The sequence below is a fragment of the Sander lucioperca genome, chromosome 19 (assembly GCF_008315115.2).
Source record: "Sander lucioperca isolate FBNREF2018 chromosome 19, SLUC_FBN_1.2, whole genome shotgun sequence".
NCBI lineage: Eukaryota > Metazoa > Chordata > Actinopteri > Perciformes > Percidae > Sander > Sander lucioperca.
The window spans coordinates 9716259-9735133 of record NC_050191.1 but is presented as its reverse complement, the minus strand read 5'-3'; the positions used below and the strand labels follow the sequence as shown (position 1 = coordinate 9735133).

The 18875-nt window shown below is 40.7% G+C and overlaps 1 protein-coding gene across 1 annotated transcript in view; it reads right to left on the bottom strand.

Annotated features, from left to right (window-relative positions):
• susd6 (sushi domain containing 6) overlaps positions 1 to 14885 on the bottom strand; it is a 34441-nt gene extending 19556 nt beyond the window's left edge. The window contains exons 1-2 of the mRNA XM_031322324.2: positions 14629 to 14885; positions 6135 to 6323 (exon numbers count right to left, since the gene is read on the bottom strand). Of these exons, the coding sequence (XP_031178184.1) occupies positions 6135 to 6282 (148 nt within the window). The 5' untranslated portion in view covers positions 6283 to 6323; positions 14629 to 14885. The remainder of the gene's footprint in view (positions 1 to 6134; positions 6324 to 14628) is intronic.
• Positions 14886 to 18875: the final 3990 nt, after the last annotated feature.

Genomic DNA, 18875 nt, shown 5'->3' with positions numbered 1-18875 from the left:
ATCAATATTTGGGATGTTTTTCTGCATTTTTTTTTCAGTTTACAGTTTTAAATATTCCTAAGTTATATCAAGGGAAACATGGTAAAAGCCACAGAAAACTGGTTAAATGAATAAACCTCAAGCCTTTAACTTCTCAGCAAGATAACACCATTAGCCCTTCCGTACTGATTTATAAAAAAAAAAACATTAATGCTGTACCAGCGTCATGACATGGTTGCTCACAGTCTGACACAGCATGGATGTCTCAATCATTGGCAAATTCACCATGTGTGTAGGATGCTCGGTGCCTTATGTGTAAGCTGATGAACTTGTTTGAACAGGATGATGCTGTTGACTAACAGTGCAACGAAAAATCGGCCCACACTGTTTCAGTGGGCCTGAAAAACACACATCAAGGAGGAGGAAAAAAGACAAGACAGACGAAGAAAAAATGAGACAGAACCGTTTGAAAAAACAAAAGTTTAAAAGAAATTTAAAAGAAAAAGATCAACATACTATGTTATACTTTGGCAAGATTTTCAGGAGACAGCTTGATACTGGAAAAAAAATAATACAAAACATAAGTACAAAGATGATCGAAAACAATGAAAGCAAAGAAAAAAAATGAAGAAAAGACTTAATGAAATAACAGAAGCAATGGCAACAGAAGACAGGAGAGGCTGGGGGATATATTTAGCAGCTCATTAGTCAGAGATGTCCTCTACTCAGCAGGCTGGTCCCTCAGATGAGGCCCTTTGGAAATCATTATGACTGCCTGCTGCTTCAGACAACCACACACATTTCACTGGAAAACAATTTACAAACTGACTCTCCTCTCCCCAGCCTTAATGTAGCTTCAAAATAATCCTGAAGTTCTGGAGAGAGGACCAAAAACAAAGCTTTAAACAACGCAACATTGTGTTTTTAAAAATAATAACTGCATAGGTTTTAACATTAAATCCACTGCAGTAGCATGACAAATAACCAGTAACAGCTTACAAATGCTCCATATATCTCAAACTTGTTTTGTATGTTATCAGATTTAACTGTTGGTGCGCGTGGTGGTGCCAGTGCCACCACTTCCTGCTTTCGACATTCATTAACCTTTACTATCCCTGTCATCAGTGGAGAAATAACAAGATGGTGATCAGCAAACTGCACGCACAAAACTGCAAACGCAAATATCTGGATCAGAAGAAAGGTTTGAAACACTAAAAATGGGAGTCAAAACATTTAAATAACCTATGCCTATGATAAGCATAGTGTTAGTAGGTGAAGTGGCAGCACTGTGTAGCTAACAATAAACTGGCCATCTAGGCTCTTTACCAAGTAATTGAACTGTCTGCTCAACTGTTTAGAGTGAATGAAATGGTCTTGTGTCGCCTGTCCGCACTGAAGTATCTATTTCTATGGAGTATTTCTTTGTCTGGTGAGGCGTTTAAAGTTTTAAGTTAGGGCTTGATTGGGTGGGAGAGCTGTAAAATGACACAGGGTGAGAGCAGAGAGTGATGGCTCAAGTGATAAACACACAGGTAATGAAAGAGAAAGGCTGATAGATTCGACCGGACTGCAGCTAATGGGTCTTACCTGGCTAATGGCTGGAGCCTTAAAGAAAGAGAGTGAGACAGAAGAACAAAGACATCATAGAAAAGTGGCTGTGCTACACACACACACACACACACACACACACACACACACACACACAGAGAGAGAGAGAGAGAGAGTCAGCAGTCTTAATTGCAGACTAGTAATCTAGTGGAGCTGCAGCTTGCTCGCTTTGGCCTGTGGCTTCCAATACCCCCCTACAAGCCCACGCATTTCAGAAAGGAGTTAGTAGCCAGCGTATTGCTTTACTCCTGCCTGCCTGCGAACCGCCTTGCTAACAGGACTTTAGGGGACTATTGTGAACAGTTAATTGCACAGGAACCATTGTTTCCCCCTTGGGCTGCACTGTTTGTATATCCAGCCTATCTAGCAAACGTTCTGCGAGGGCTTGAAACCAACAGTGTGCAGGCAGACTCACACACTGTGGTTTGCGCACACACACACACACACACACACCATTTTGTTTGGCTACAGAAAGCAATAAGTTTCAAAGACTACAGCTGTTTGAAGACGCCTGAAGTAGGACATGGCTCATTCAGAAATTTTCCTCTGTGGTCAGAGCAGTGACGCTATGCTAGCCACTGGAGTCTACTCTGTTCTTACAAAGAAAAAGGGAGTTGTCAAGTATTTTTCCTTGAGCTCGAGGTTCGAGAAAACATCCTCATATCCTTGGGTTGGTCCTACACAGTGATGCAAGACCTGCCAAAACAAAGGCATTCGTCTGTGCAATAGGCCTGCATCGGGTGGAGAAAAATGTATTCAACTCAAGCCAAGAATGGATAACAATCGATTGTCAAAAACAAACACAAATCCCAGAGGAAATTAGAAAGGCAGCTCTCTGCTCCTTCTCTTGTTCTCCTCCCCCTGCTCTTGACTTTACTGTATGACTCCACTTTTCCTCCAGGCCGGGGGAAAGCCATTTCCCGTTCTCACACATAAACACACATAAACGTCACCACCACACAGAGCACACAGCAGGCTTGTTTGTGGGAGACTTCTGGTCCTCGCTGGCGCTTTCCTGTACAGCTTTAACTCAACTTTAGAAAAAATGGGTTTCTAGAGGGCACAGTTTATCTATTTAAGTGGACCCACAAGGATGGTCCGAATCTTTTTGCCACTGTTAAAAGCAGTAAACACGGCATGTGATCCATGTGAATAGACCCTTTGGTCAGTTCTGACTCACTGTAGGTCCACTTCCTCTGAAACAAACCACAAAGGCTCACTGTAAGGAATTGACACCATATTAGGAACTGAGCCCTATGCAGCCAACATTAGTGGGATGTCAGATAGACTCAAAAAAGACATGAACAAGACAATGAAAATCCTCCAGACTGATGCCATTTATCTTGTGCATACACAAAACCCAGAGTGCCACTTTGTTGCTGTCGTTGTTTACTGCCATCCTGCTTGAATGCAGAGGATGTTTTGTTTAGCATGTTGCTACTTTTGAAAAAATGTCCTGAATCATTAACACAAATGTAATCATACACAGTAATCACAAACACAAATGTGAGGCAGCCATTTACAGTACATTTGCTCAGCAGATACCCCGCTGGTAATCTTGTTTACAATGAACAGCTGAACAACAGATCAAAAAGACATGGCTTTGACTGTGATTGGTTCTAAAAAATACCTCGGCCCCAAAAGGCTTTGTGACCACTCCCTAACAGAGCGTATTAACGGGTACAAGAAATTGTTGTCCTGACCTTTCTACAGAGAACATGAAGCCACCAATGTGGAAGCTCAAAGCTTTTCCTTTCTTTGTTAAAGACACCACAAATGGGAGCAAATAAGAGTACCTCAACCGTTACTGTCTATCATCCTCTCTCTCCATCTTATACCCCATCACTTAAAAAGGTCAAATTTCCTAAAAGAGTAATATCCACAAAAAGACTAAAAGTGACACATGAACCTTCATAGACAAAAATAGAAATTTGATACAGTTCTGTTCTGTCTCTAGTGTTTAGCGCTCTAGGATGCAAATGCTGTAAAGTATAATTTTTTGTATTCATTTCTATTCATACCACACACTGGTATTTGCATGAGTCTGGAATTAGTCTGTCAGCAGTGATGAAATTTCATATTCATGAAAATTTCCAGAGCAATCTCTATCCCTATAACATGTCAAGGGATTACCTATGTGCATTATGTATGCTGAGCAGGAGAGAGCGAGCAGCTGGTGAACAGAAGAACTAATAACACAATGACTTTAAAGCTTTAAAATGAGTGCCTCACCTTTATGATAATATTTCTAATTATGGATTTAATTTCATTCTCCCATGCTGTGAATGCTACAATTCATAGTTTGGCTGTTTTAGTATTGGACTTGCTGTTATGTCTTTTTATGTTTACATCACACACCCCATTTTTACTGGCCTGATTTATATTCACTTTTCTTCAGGACCTATTTTTCATCAATAAGCATCATTAAGTGTCATCTTTTTTCATGTGAACAGGACTGTGATCAGAACTACTATTTTTCTGTTACTGCTGTTATCAAGGAGCTACGATTCTAAATCTTCCATTCTCAATATAAGTAGCTTGTGATGTGTGATTACATATTTAAGTCCATACTACAGTGCCTGAATGGAAAATGCCCTTATCAGAAATCTAAAATTCTGTACTCAGTCATCTTCAACAGGTTAGGGAAAAGGCTCACATTACTTCAATACAGTTTCCCTAGAAACCTGTCATTACCTGTGTTATTAATATATTTGAGCTTATATTCACTTAATGCAAGAGAGCAAATACACACCATAGACAGAGCTATACACCATTTTGAAGAGCCAGCATTCTTGAAATGTGAGTCAGAATGAATACTGCCTTGTGCACTACAAGGAAGTAATTATGCTACAAATACACAGCTATGGCAACACCTAAAAATAACCTTTGTATTGTTGTTAGCTCACACGAAGCACCACCTAGAGTTTTCCATGACATGCTTAAAACTAGTAAAGAAACTATGTAAAGATTTCTTAAAGAAGCTAATGAGATAGTAAGGTCTGGAGAGGTTTAGACCACACAGTTCATGAATTGTCACAAGCCAGTTGAAAACAGTCCTAGTGGTGGAGTCTGTGGTGGAGTCTAGAGATCTTTTTGTCCTTTTCCATCAGTTGAATGGCAAGGCGCAGTTGCACCATGGGTACTAAAAAGACATTCTTGTCCCTATGTAATGCACCAACTGTCATGAACGTGGTTGATACAGGGTCTGTCTTTTGATACACTGACTCACAGGATTTTAGGGTACAGCCTTCCTCATCCACACATAACCCGAGTATGGGGTAAATTTGGACACATGCATGCATATACACATAAATACAGTACACGGAGCACGTGGACTGGGGATTTCAGGACACATCTCCTTGGTATTGGTAGGCAGTGTACTGTATGTGTGTGAGTGTGTTGGATGCAGAACATGAGCGTGATACCAGCCCCTCTAGGCTCTACATGAATCATGTGTATTACATAAGACAGAGAGAGAGACAGAGAGAGAGCCAGAGAGAGAGAGAGAGAGAGAGAGAGAGAGAGAGAGAGAGAGAGAGAGAGAGAGAGAGAGAGAGAGAGAGAGATATGATACGATACACTTGGGATCAGCAGTGCCCTCCTCCTGCCCATCTCTCTCTCCCTCTATTCCTTCTGCTGCCATTTCTTACACACACATTCATTTATTTAAAAGGCAAATAAAGAAAGTTAAACAATTAAAGCTTTAAAAACATTCCAGAACCTTAAACCAACCCTCACACACATTTACTTATTGACACATACATAGTCTGCCTCCTCACTGTGGCAAGGACATCTGGCTCATTTCACAAGCTGGCTATGTGAGGGGAGTGAGTGTATGTGTGTGTGTGTGAGTGTGTGTGAGTGTGTGTGTGTGTGTGTGTGTGTGTGTGTGGGGGGGGACTAGAATATTGGACAGCTAAAGTGAAAGGAAAGCTGGCACAAGTGACGGGGTTCAGTAAGTACATGCCATTAACTTAAGAACAAAACAAAAAGGACACAAGCCTTATAGGTCTTGTGGCGGCTCATTAATACCTGTGTTACCTATGCTTACTTTAATTCCAAGTGTGGACCAAATCCCCCCCCCCCCACTAGAAAACAATTAAAATCAATTTGAAAACCTGATCTGAAGGTTGTTCAGATAACCATCAATAACCAAAAAAATAAACCAAAGCTCGCTAGCTGTGCTAAAAGCGCTCAGAGGACGCTAAATGTCATGGCTGATTAAAACCTCATGACAGCAATGTGACCACAGACAACATCATCTCTCTGTTTCACTCAATAGCGGAGGAAAACTGTTGTGACTCATTAGGGCAGTGAATGGATTCACACAGTTGGTGGGATTGAGCTCTCAGCTGCAGCTCGGAGACAGAGCAACCTGTACAACCCAAGGGTAAAGGAAGCTAATTAAATCTAACTGACCTGCAAGATAGGGGGGGGGTAGCCTCAATCAATTCACAAGAGATCGGTAAAGATGGCAGTTTAGTCGATGTGTATCATGTGGGAACGAAGACAGAGAAAAAAAATGTGTGTGTGTGTTTGTGTCTTACCTGATGCGTGACCATGAGGGAGCAGGGTGAAGAGGAGGAGAAGCGCGGAGACAGCCAGCCTGTGGGCTAGAGAGGAGGAGGTGGAGGAAGAGGAGGAAGAAGAGGAGGACAGGGCTCTCGTCTGAAACGCTACCATTCCATCGTACATCTTTTCCTCCGGCAACCAGCGAGAGTCCTCTACGGCTTAACCTGTAGGGATAGAGAGAGAGGGGGAGGGAGGACGCGGATTACTATCAACATTCAACGAGGATTATGTAACCAAAAGCAACACAGAGAGACAGGAGGGAATGGAGAGAGCGCTAGAAAGACTGTAAGGCAAAGAGAGTGACAGAGAAAAAGGCCTTCTCTGCACGTCATCAAATAGCAGTTGGTTTTACTGATAAGAACAGCATGAATGAATGACTCTTGGTGTATTTCCTCTTCTAATACTTTGCTTCCTAAAAGGTGCTGACGCACCAAGGAGATTGTCAGCCGTCTTTCCAAGTTTGGCCGACAGTGAGTGTATGTCAACCCTAGTTTTTGCGGTGTGTGAGGCACCGTCACTACTCGTCGACCCCAGTCGGCTTTTTTTCGGCCAACTCAACATATTGAATCGCCGACGGAGATGTCAGTGAGAGAAATTAATCTGATTGGCTATTTGGTTTAACTGAAAGCAAGCAAACGACTAAAGTCGAAAGGGCACACACAGAAGGCTCTTCTCATTTTTCATTTTCATCCAATACACATAGGGCTGTCAAAACTGGCCAAAATCTTTTTAAAATATATATACCTACACAATACAAAATAAACTAATAAAATAATGTCCTATAATGTAAAACTTAATATAAAGACCGTAGACCTCTCTTCCTCTCTATCGTGGTTAGTGCTAATCTAAGCAAGCTAACTAGCCAGCTGGCCGGCATGCCACTAAATTAGTCAAATATAACAACTTAATGATTCATTCACAAACTACTGTTACATTCTAGGAAAGCACAGTGCTATCGCCAGATGTGTGACAACTTTGTACGGCAAATTTTCTGTTAGCAGTGTAACATGACTGTTAACATGTTGGAATTAGCAAGCTAGTTAACTACCCAGCCAGCCGCGGCGGCCACTCTTTTTTGCCAAGAGAACAGATAGCTCTGTGCTGCTGCTGACTAATTCAGGAGGGCAAATGCGGTTTTGTTTTATGTATCATAGCAACGGTTTATATATCCGGTTTCCCTTTTTGTATGACGAATAAATTACTGCCGCCTGGTGGCATGGAGAGTTATTTCCTCTTTCGCAGGCGCAGAACGTACATGCTAGTTGGCCGTCGACTGCAGTCTTTGTGGTGTGTTCAAATGCAAGTTTTTGGCCAGGGTTAGGAGACGTGAGGCGACGCCACAGTCGGCCTTCGTTGTCACTAGTTCTTTGCCATCTGCATTGTGTGTCAGCACCTTTAAACAGCATCCTGCTATTTAAACTGACCCCCAGGCAGACAGACAGCAATTTCCAGCACTCTTTTTTTTTTTAAACACCAGTGGCAGCAGCAGCAGCAGGAGAGTTCCTCTGATCTCCCCTCGATCCTGACATTTTGGCTCTGCCACAAGACCTTACTAAATAAACCAGCCATTACACTCCGCTGTAGATGATGTAACAGGGAAACAGACCCCTGCTGCTGAGGTAGGAGCATTAGGGAGAGAGAGGCTAAAAATGTGTGAGAGAAAGAGTGCAGCGCAAAACAAAACTGTGACTACAACTGCAACTTTTGCAAACAATCCTGGTGGTCAGGAGAGGAGCTTGCCCAAGAAGCTGCATTTTACCATAGCTTCATCATTGAAGAAGTAAAATTTTAATAGGTTTATGGCTCTCTAATGTTTGGGCAGCATTGCCTATCAGCAAAGCTTAAGTTATTTGTCAGTGTTTTTGTTAGTTGGGCGATACAAGTTTTCTTCACGCATTAAATGTCCATAAAGTAACCCCTATAGTAGCAGGCATTCCTCAAATGTAGTTATTAAAGATTTGTGATAAAGAGGGTACAGTACTTAACAGTTGAATAATAACAGATGCCATACCACCGTCTGCTCAGCTGTGACTCTACCCCGCCATATGCTGCACATTGTTATAAGCAATAGCAAGCAATTTGATGCATAATTTATGTGAAGATAACTTCATCAGGTGCTACTTTCTGAAATGTCATGTATTCTTTAGCTGCTCATATGGCCAACATACTGTATAAGCCAATATTAGCGAACAATATTAGCCTAATGAGCATCTCATTTGTTCCTTGCCCCATTTATTTATGATTAATTTGTAGTTTGTATCCACTTAAAGTGATATCTGTTGTAAATGTCAGCAAAAAAACCCACCATCCTCTCTTCACAAATATCTCTCCATGATAACCTACTTAAATAACTTCCTAAAAGCATGTGTTGGTTGATTGGGGGGATACAACGAGACACACACTATCATTACATAAATAAGATGCAGGTGCACATAGGCTTGGCAATGTTGTTACAGAGAGATTGGGATGAAGTAGCAGTAGTTGCGTTTTATGGGGAACTAGCTTGCTGGCAGGCAGCATATCCTCAAGAGAGGGCAGAGGGCCCATTACAGTTACACAAGGCTGCTGAGCTAATGGCTACGGTAATGGCATGGCTGCACTTAAAGAGCCGCGAATTTGATTGCAGATCTGCTGCGTGGCCACTGGCACTGCCACAGACGACCTGGAACTACAGTTATGCACATTCATGGTTGTTTTTTCTAACTCCCTGTGCGTTCACATTTGAGTGTCCAGCACTAGGCTACATTTTATATGACCAAAGATCAAGATTTTCCAACACACGCACAAACAGCAGGGCCCCCTACTGCCTGCCACCTTTCTGATGTCCCCAAGAAAAGAATGGAGAGGCATACCTGCATGTGGCGCATGCCAGTGGGAGAGAGTGACGTAAGCCGGATTTGGCAGGACAGTTTGGGTACTGCATAGAGCCAAAGGACAGACAGTCAAAAACACATGTAGGGGACCAGTGCCAGCTATTTCGTCCATAGACACATTCTCATTTGTCCATGTTGTGATCAAAGCATTGCTGCTAAGGCCTGGGTTACAGAGAGGCCCTACTTCAACTCAGATAATGTTCTTGCTATCTAGAGATACCAAGGACAAACAAAAGTCACAGACAGGACAAAAAAACATGTGTTGTGTTCAAAGGCACTTTTTGGGATGTAAATAACCACTTGGGATGGCATTTATAATGCAGGGCTGACCTCCTGAGAGAGCTGAGGGCAGCGTATTGAACGGCCAGTACAAGGCAAAGTGAAAACTTAAGCAGAATTAGCTTAATTGCTTTCACACAAGAGCGTCTGAGAAAGGACAAAGTCATTAACTCTGTGCTAAGGAATCCCACAAACTACAGAATTCCAATTAGCTGGAACAAGATAGCTTGGAGCCTGAAAGGATTTTATTGCAGATATTTTAATGCACTGAATGTATGCTCATGGATTTAACTGATTTAATAACACAGCAGGCAGTTTGACAGCGAAAGCACAAAAATACTTCAAGTTTGGATGTCAACTTTCTAACTTGCAACTGTGTTTCCTGTCAGACACTACCAAAGATGTTGAGCTTGACAGATCACATTAAAGAGTGTGCTGCTATTTTAACCTTCAAGAGATTTAGTTTGTGTTTCCTGGAACAAAATTTTGTGTTAAACCACATAAACAAACACTTCCTGCCGCCAGCTGCATGTAGCCAGGTAACAACAGCTTACCCAAATCACAATGTAGGGCCTGTAGTGCCATTGCTGTACAGTGTACAGTCAAACAGTGTGTGCTGAAATAGCCATCAGTATCATTTCAAAGTCATTCTAAATGGCTGACAGTCAAGCCATCATTGCAGTATGACTATTCTCAGTTATATTAATGTCACTGGAACGGGATAGTTGACATTATATGATATATCTTATCACGCTTGAAGCACCAACAGAATGGCTAGTGAAAGGAATACAAATACAAGCAAAAAAGTAACCTAGATCGACTTAAAATATTTGATTAAAAGATGTTGCAAGAAAGGCAAACACATACTTAATACAAAAGGACAAGACAACTTCCTTGTTTCATACAAAGAACGGGACAGGACAGTGGATTTGCTTTTTCCTCTGTTTTATATAGTTGTAAACTGAATATCTGTGGGGGTTTTAACAGTTGGTCAAACAAACAAGCCAACTGAAGATGTAACCTACTCAAAACATTAACCAATAATGTGAATAATTGTTAGTTGCAGAGGCCTAAATAACGTCGCTAAAAATAGCAATGCTATTTGTCAGATGGGTAGACCATGTTCCGTCCCATTTCATTAAAATATTGGAGGTTTTTACAGCATAAATACTTTGTTTGTTTAGTCCTCCACTTGGGGAAAAAACTATGCAACTCTTCAGACACCAGTCAGACAACCAGCCAGCCAGCAGGCTGCTACTGCAGTTTTTCAGCTGCCCGAGGCTCCTGGAATGCAAAGGGAGCCAAGGAGAGCAGCAGCGCAGGCATGTGTCCGGGAACAGAGAGCACTCAGTGTGCCAAAGAAACAGCCGGGAGGAGATTTCTACCCGATAGGCCCCAATGCTACTGCTGCTGGTGGAGCCCGTATGGGCCTGTGGAGGGAGCCCAGAGATGGGGCTCTGCATGGCAGCACAGAAAGGACCCTTTGTTATGATGTATGTAGTGTTAAGCCCCACAGCGCCCAAGCATCCCTCTGTACTGCCGCAAGGAAAGGGACAAAAACAGTCCGAAAGATGGAGAAGAGAAAAAAAGAGTGGAGAGAAAGAACATAGGGAGAGAGAAGATGAAACCGTACAAACACTGTTATGTTGACAGTGGTGAAAGGTGGGGAACTCTGACAATGAGATTGAAGCCAAACAGTGTTTTTTTTTATCTTTACTCACAAGATGTTTTCTCTAAGCTATGTTGTCAAACAGAAAAGGCCTCTGAATGCTGGACTGGGAGTTGTAAAAATCTCACTGCAGTCAGACAATGGGTTTTAAATTGAGAACCATTATATTACATTACATGTCATTTAGCTGAAGCTTTTATCCAAAGTGACTTACATTTGCTATATACAGTATGTCAGAGGTCATATGCCTCTGGAGCAACTAGGGGTTAAGTGTCTTGCTCAGGGACACATTGGCTGATGTATTGCAGTGGGAATCGAACCCAGTTCTCCCACTGCGCCACCCCCATACACCACCCATACACCACCCCCATTAAAGCTGCCCATTGTATATCTGCTAGTTCCTCTGTGAAAGCCAGTGTGTACAATGTGTAAAAACAAAACAATCTGAACAGTGGGAGTAAAATGAGTGATTGTGACAAAAAAGTGAAGTTGAGGTTTGAATCAAGCCATAAAAAAGTAGAACTCACACTGTCCAGAATAATAAGATGTTTTTAAATAGAACACAAACATTGGGTAATGTGGATCACTTAGAATTAAATGATTTAAAAACATTATACAATATCAGGAAATAATGGCTATTTGCATGATCAGTCACAATGGAGTCGGAACCGGCACAACAGAGTCAGGGCAGGAATGCGTTTCTATCTTGGAAATTCTAACAGCATTTCACATTAAATAAAGAGAAGGGAGAACGAAATATAACTGCAGTGCAACCTCTGCTTGCCAGCAACCAACCTCCTGTCAGCATCCAAATGACTCCACCTCCAACCAGAAGAAGCATCTTAAAGTAAGTTTTTTTTTTTAATTAGCCAGGGGTAGTCGTCTGCTGTAGTTTTACTGGTCACCTTGCGACACGTGCGACTTTACATTCTCCTATGTGCTGATTTCACTAGCCCCAGAGCCGTTGAAAGACTGACTAGCCCCATTTGACATGTTAGCTAACGTTAGCTAAAATTAACTTGTAGTAGCTTAGACTGCAGTTACATTTTTGTGGTATGCAGTTCGGGACTACAAATACAACAATCTATCTGCTTGTTTAGGTACACATTCAGCCAGTTGGAGCAGAAGAACACAACAGAATAAGCCTGTTTAGTAAGCTGTATGTGATGGCCGCATTCCTACACTTATAAAATGCAATTCAATGTGGAAGTATTCCAAGTATTCAGAATACGTTACTCAGATTGAGTAATGTAACAGAATACTTTACAAATTACATTTTTACCCATGTATTCTGTATTCTGTAACGGAATACGTTTTGAAAGTATCCTTCCCAACACTGGTGCTAACAACATACAGTTTGGTCAGTTTTTAGATTTGGTCGGGAAACACCGTCCAGCTCGACAAAGTAGCAGGACAATGTTCATTGACAGTGGGTTTTATACTTGTGGGGAATTAATTTACAGCAACTGTATTTCATTTAGTTAAAAAGAAGAAACACCTCTGGGAGTTGAACAATATGGAAATCCTCCATCATGGCAAATATGCGTTAACATGTTATCAATATATATAACATATAAGATATATAATACAGTTGATGGTGGAAAATCTCAGCAGATAAATTGTTAATGGATAAAATATCCATATTTTTCGCTAAACCCTGTCATCATAGTTTATCACACTGATGCAAAAATCGAACTAAAATCCAATCTGACAATAAATTAGGAACAGCTACCACAGTTTCAGTATAACAGTGTGGTGAATACATTATCATTATAGTTTACCCCAACTCTCACAACAACATGTGGTGCACAACGATTTGATCAAAACATTGGTTGGCCCTATTAGACACAGCGCGCCTAACTGGGAACATTAGTCCCAGATACCTTCCTCTCCATGACTTCTGTCTTTCAAAATATGACTGTCTGAAGGTCTCTCAAAATGTACTGTATATTTCATCTTTGGTCTCCATTAAGATGATAAACAACAGCTCACCTTTGGACTTCCCTGCCCTTTGCTGTGGTTAAGTGTCACATTTTACCCTGCCCAGCTATCAAGAAACTCTTATTGGAACATAAGCCAGGGAGTGAGAAATTCCAGCGTATAAGGAATATCTGAGCAAGACAGATCCTCAAAACCCAATAATACACCTCTGCAACTGAATGAAACGTGGTCAACTGCCTTCATGGCAGCTCTAAAGCAGAGTCACACGCTTCGACACGTGCAACTGTATTGCAAGCTATTTAAACAAAGAGTGTGGTGGGCTGCTAGGACCACACACACACACACACACACACACACACACACACACACACACACACACACACACACACACACACACGACAAAAACAAAACCAAAGCAAAGCCAACCCATTCTAAAAATAAAAAAGTAGCTACATTTACAATTGTTAGATCTTTGTTTAAGCTAATCTCAAGTTAAAACACCATAAATAATTCTCTCAAAACATTACCAAAATGTAACAATACAGTAACGCAACAGCTATTAACTGTTAGAGACTGGACTAACTATAGCTACTCGAGCCGGTTTTCTTTTCTATTGTATCGCTAAGGACTTTGTCAAGCATGGGTATGTTATCTGAAAAAACGTTAAAGCAACCTGGATACCTGTCAGAAATAACGTGTCCTAACTTTAACATATAGCTTATCCTGTACCACCACGCATTTAGCTTTCACCCTGTAACACCAGTCATCCACCTTTCAAGTAAATTATATATTTTACAGTGTAAAACACATCATTTAAACATGTAAATATCTGTCAAACATACTGTACACTGACTGTGTATGTCATCCAGCTACCTCAGATATAAAAGCAACCGGTTATATCAATAATTATTTATGTATTCCAGCACCATTTGCATTTTTGCATTGCACTACTGTATTACTGTTTACAATGTTCATAGAGCTGTTTGTCTACGTAGGCTATATGTACGTATGTGAATGCGTGGTAATATACATATACAGTTTTTATATGTACTTATCTGCACATAGTAGTCAAATGTTTATGTTTGCCATGGTCAGCTTTGTTGTCCTTGTTTTATTCCGTAGTATGTCTATTTCTGTGAGAGCAACAAAAAGCCGGAATCAAATTCCTTGTATGCGTTCACACTTACTTGGCCACTCGGATTTTTCTTCTTTTGCTCTCAATGTACATAGAAATGGACATACGGCGAAAAACAACGACAACAAAGCCGAACAAGGTAACGTTAAACATAAATATTTGACCATTACAGATATAACCTAAGTATATAAAAAATATAAATACACATACACTCACATTTACGTACATACGTAGCTACGTACACACATGTAGACTAAGCTCAGGATTGTAAGAAGTAACGTTAATAGAATAGGGCAATGGAAAAGTGAAAATGGTGCTTGGAATAAAGCAAGCTTAATTAACATGAACGTTACACTTAGCTAAGCTAGTTAGGTGACAAACACAAAATTGACAACTCATTATTCCCCTTGACAAATTATTAAATATTACCCCAACGTGGGAAACATGTTTCCTGTTTTTAATTTTACAATAAAAAAAAATACAAACCGGTAAAGAGGAAAGAGACAGACAAGAGATCTCGTAGTGGCCTAACGTTATGTGTGCTTAGCTTACGAAAAACAGATGAGACTCACCAACTAAAGGTTACCAGCGGCGAGCCCTCCTCTCACTGCTTCATATCCGACGAATTCACGGTTGTATAAATGGATACACCCCAAACTAGAATGTGGCAAAATAATACAAAAAAATCTAATGTTTTGAACGTCTAGTTCCGTCAGTAACGTTACTGCTCCGTTGTTCCTTGTCCTCGGCTCGCCAGCTCTTTATTTTAGGTGAGCGGAAACCCTCGCTGTGAGAACTCTACCAGCTGCCTCGCTCTCGCGCGGTCTCCATGGCTACTTCGGTTAAAGGGCGGATCCTAATCGGTCAAGCCAACCATAAGGCTCGACTTCATAATAAAAGCACATTATTTGGTGGGGAGACAAAGGAAATAGTGACAAAAAAAAGAACAATATACCAAAATTCAGAACAATAGAAACTGCAAATGTCTTAACTATATACAAACAGTTCACGCATTATGGTATATGTGTAATTTTAGAAAAATTCACTATTTAAATGTGCAGTTATATTTTGTGATTATCTGCAGAATGGATTGTCGGTCTTGGGGTTTCGCTTTAGTCTGTTTCCTGTTTTATTTTGTAACCTCCCTCTTATCATGTGTCAAGTCTTACTTTACTTCCTGCTTTTTTAAAGCCTCACCTAATTCCCCTCACCTGAGTTTCTCTGCCCATCACTCCAACGGCACTTCATTCCTTCAGCAGATTAGCTTGTATATAGGTCATGGTTTTTAGTTCAGTCTTTGTTGGATCCTTGGTTTTATTATGTTGAGTTTAGTATATCCACTATGTTCCACTTCCGGGATTGCTCAATTGCTACCGGAAATTCCGCCGGATTTCACTCTTTTCGGCAGATGTCCATTACCTCCCGCTTTCTTTGTGTTGGAATTTTAAACTTTATGATGATGATTTATGAGGACAATGGTTAATTGCTCCTCAGATCTCTGCAGGGTAAATCCAGACAGCTAGCTAGACTATCTGTCCAATCTGAGTTTTCTGTTGCACAACTAAAACAACTTTTGAACTTACACGTGTTCCACCAAGTTCCTTCCTGAGGCTATTTTGCAGTGGAACTGTGGCTCTGCCGGGCTCTTAGCACCGCCCATGATGATTGTGATTGGTTTAAAGAAATGGCAATAAACCAGAACACATTTTTATCCCATTATGGAATGCTGTGTGGACTAGCCAGACCGGGTCTGGCAAAGTGAGACTATCTAGATCAGGGGTCACCAACACGGTGCCCGCGGGCACCAGGTAGCCCCCAAGGACCACATGAGTAGCCCTCAGGCCTGTTCTAAAAATGAAAATTGAATATTGATATTATCTGTTTCCCACCCTGTTAAGTCATTGTTGATAATTATTGTGAGAAATCATTAACTGATTAACTGATCATTAATTAGTGTCTTCACATAGATAAGTATCATTAATCATTAATAATCATATATAACTAAAGGCAAACTGAGCAATTTTTTTTATTTCAGAAGAGTGTATCAAACTGGTAGCCCTTTGTATGACTCAGTACCCATGAAGTAGCTCTCAGTTTCAAAAAGGTTGGTGACCCCTGATCTAGATAGCAATATTGACTCATTACAGTGTGCATATGCATCAGATCTAGGCCTATACACTTAAATGTTGTTAAACACAAAAGATGATGAATAAATAGACCGGTGATGAACTTAGGCAGTATGAGTATATTCCACTATATAGGACTGCACTGTATTTCACACAATGTCCTTACAGATAGAAGGTAGAACGAGTGGATGGAAATTTTACTTTCATTCACTCAGAGGGAAAAAAAAGTGAGATCTCTCATTGTGCCTAACCGCAGTTCGCTCTGCACTGTAACCTGCAAAACATAATTCGTCACTGCAAACAAAAATCAAGAGGCAGTCGCTTATTTTTGAAATCATCACCCAAATGGAAAAAAGGAAAATATACACTAGATTTCACTTTAATGTGAGGATAATTTAATCCATATCATACAGTAGTCTATCATGTATCCTTTTGGTCATTTTCACTTAACATATACATAGGTGCCTTTAAGAAAATACAAAAATTTTACTATTTAGCAAGCCAATCTTTTTATATTGCAATATTCTATAGACAAGGATTTATTTGAATGGCTTATAGTATTTTGTGAGGTTATTCGTGATATCTGCGTGGCTATTTCATTTATATTTTACAACTTTGTTGATTCTACATAGCTGTTATTAAATCAACTTTTGCTTTCACTTGCTCAAATTCCAGTTAATGTTGGCACCATCCCTGCGCTTATCTCTAATTACATCCTCCTGCTGTCTTAATTTCCCCTCTTTGTCTATGAAAGATTTCCGTCCCTTTATCGTCCCAGAGGTTAAGAAGCTCTGGCACTGGCCAACCTTATGAGGCCAACCAATGATTCATTGGATAAAACTCCTGCTTAACACCTTGACATGCCATTAAGTCCTATAGATCCTCTGACAAGAAGACACAGAGGAAAAGAGACAGAGGTCTACCCTACAGATACTGTAAACATGAGGCAGCTGAGCCCAGTGTCCTGCCATTTTGCTCATTAATATGAAAATATATGCAGCATGGTGGTCCAACTAATCAGATAATATATTCCATAGGGGGCACATGTGGTGTAAATTAGTTTCCTATCATGAATACTGTTCTTGTGTTACTGTATTCATGTCAATAACACTAGGACATACATACTCTAAAACGGGCGATTCTAGGATGAGACCTTTAGGGGGGCTCAGCCCCTAATGAGAATGTGACACGGATACAGTGCCTTGCAAAAGTGTTAACCCCCCCCCCTGCTAAATCAGTAATTTCATTAGCCGATAATCTCTGAGTTAGCTACAGAACAACAACATCAGCTTTTCAACAAACGTTTTTTGACACTATTAACACTATGATGGAACTAAACCTGACACTTTATAAGTCACAGTAATAACGATCAATTTGACACAATGTTCTAACATTCAGCAATGGCTGACATTTCAATTTGGGTTCTAATCTGCGCCATGAAATTACCAACTTCTTCTCTGGGTACTACCAACTTTAAACTTCACAACCACACGCCTGCTCTCCCTCCATAGACATATATAAAATGGACCAACAGATCCTGTTGCTCTGGACGGAGACCGGTGAAGGATATTAGAAGCACTTTTCCGGTGATGGCTGAGCGTTACTGCACAGCCTCTAACTGAGAGAGACGACTTAATGTGATGTGAGCAACCTGTCTGAAAGTTTTAAGTCTTCTGGTAGCTGTGCCAAGAGAAATCTCAGTCATTCCGAAACTTGCAGAGACGGAGAGCGTAGGTATATGTAAGGAGATAACATAGGCACAGGCTAATTATTGCTAACTAAAATGCTAGTTAACATTAGTAATTAAACTTAAACAGCGAATGTAAGTCGAAACTGCCTGCATGCTTCTCCTGTACTATACGGTAATTCCTCTACTATGCGACAGTAAGTTGCGTGGTTATGACACAATCGTTAGCCTATTTTTACAAAAACGTCTGCTACAGAGCCATAACGTAAGATACAAGGTAATGGAGCCTTTTATACATTGTCGTGTTTCTTTAGAAATAAACAATGGACAAATAGAGTCTTTAAACGCTTCAGATGTAAAGTTATTCGCTGTCAAAGTGCCGCCAAAATGAATGGCAGTCAATGGAATGCTAACGGGAGGTGAATGGCTTGGTAGCATCAAAATGGCACCGTAGAAGCTACGCGTTCCTGGGAGAGGCTTACCCCCTTGATTAGATAGAGACTCCACCTCCGATTGGCCAACACTACGTTTCTGTTGACCCTTTCCTTGACTGGGTTACAGGTGCATAGCGTTGGCGACAGCCACACAGGATATCAAACCTGTTTTAAGCCCTTTGAACCTGTAAGTGTTTGTCCTCTGTCACTAACAGACAAGTTCGCAAACTCTAACTTGAAGCACTAAAACAGATATATATATAAAAAAAATTTATTATCATTTTTAGGGGGGCTGAGGTAAAATGTAGGGGGCTAAAAAGGGTCTAAAATCGCCAACGCTCTAAAAACCATAGGCTACTGTGTTAGGAGATCGAAAGTAATTGTTACCCTTGTACAGAAAAGGTGTCTTTAACCTTTCAAGTAGGATATGCACATGTAAAGCTCTGTGCCAATGCTGACATCTAGTGGCTGCTTCACCTTTCTACATACATGTATATGTTCCTGAAGTCGATCATATTTTTGGCAAATAATTATTACCTGAGAATCTTTGTTATTACTTATTAAAATGAAAT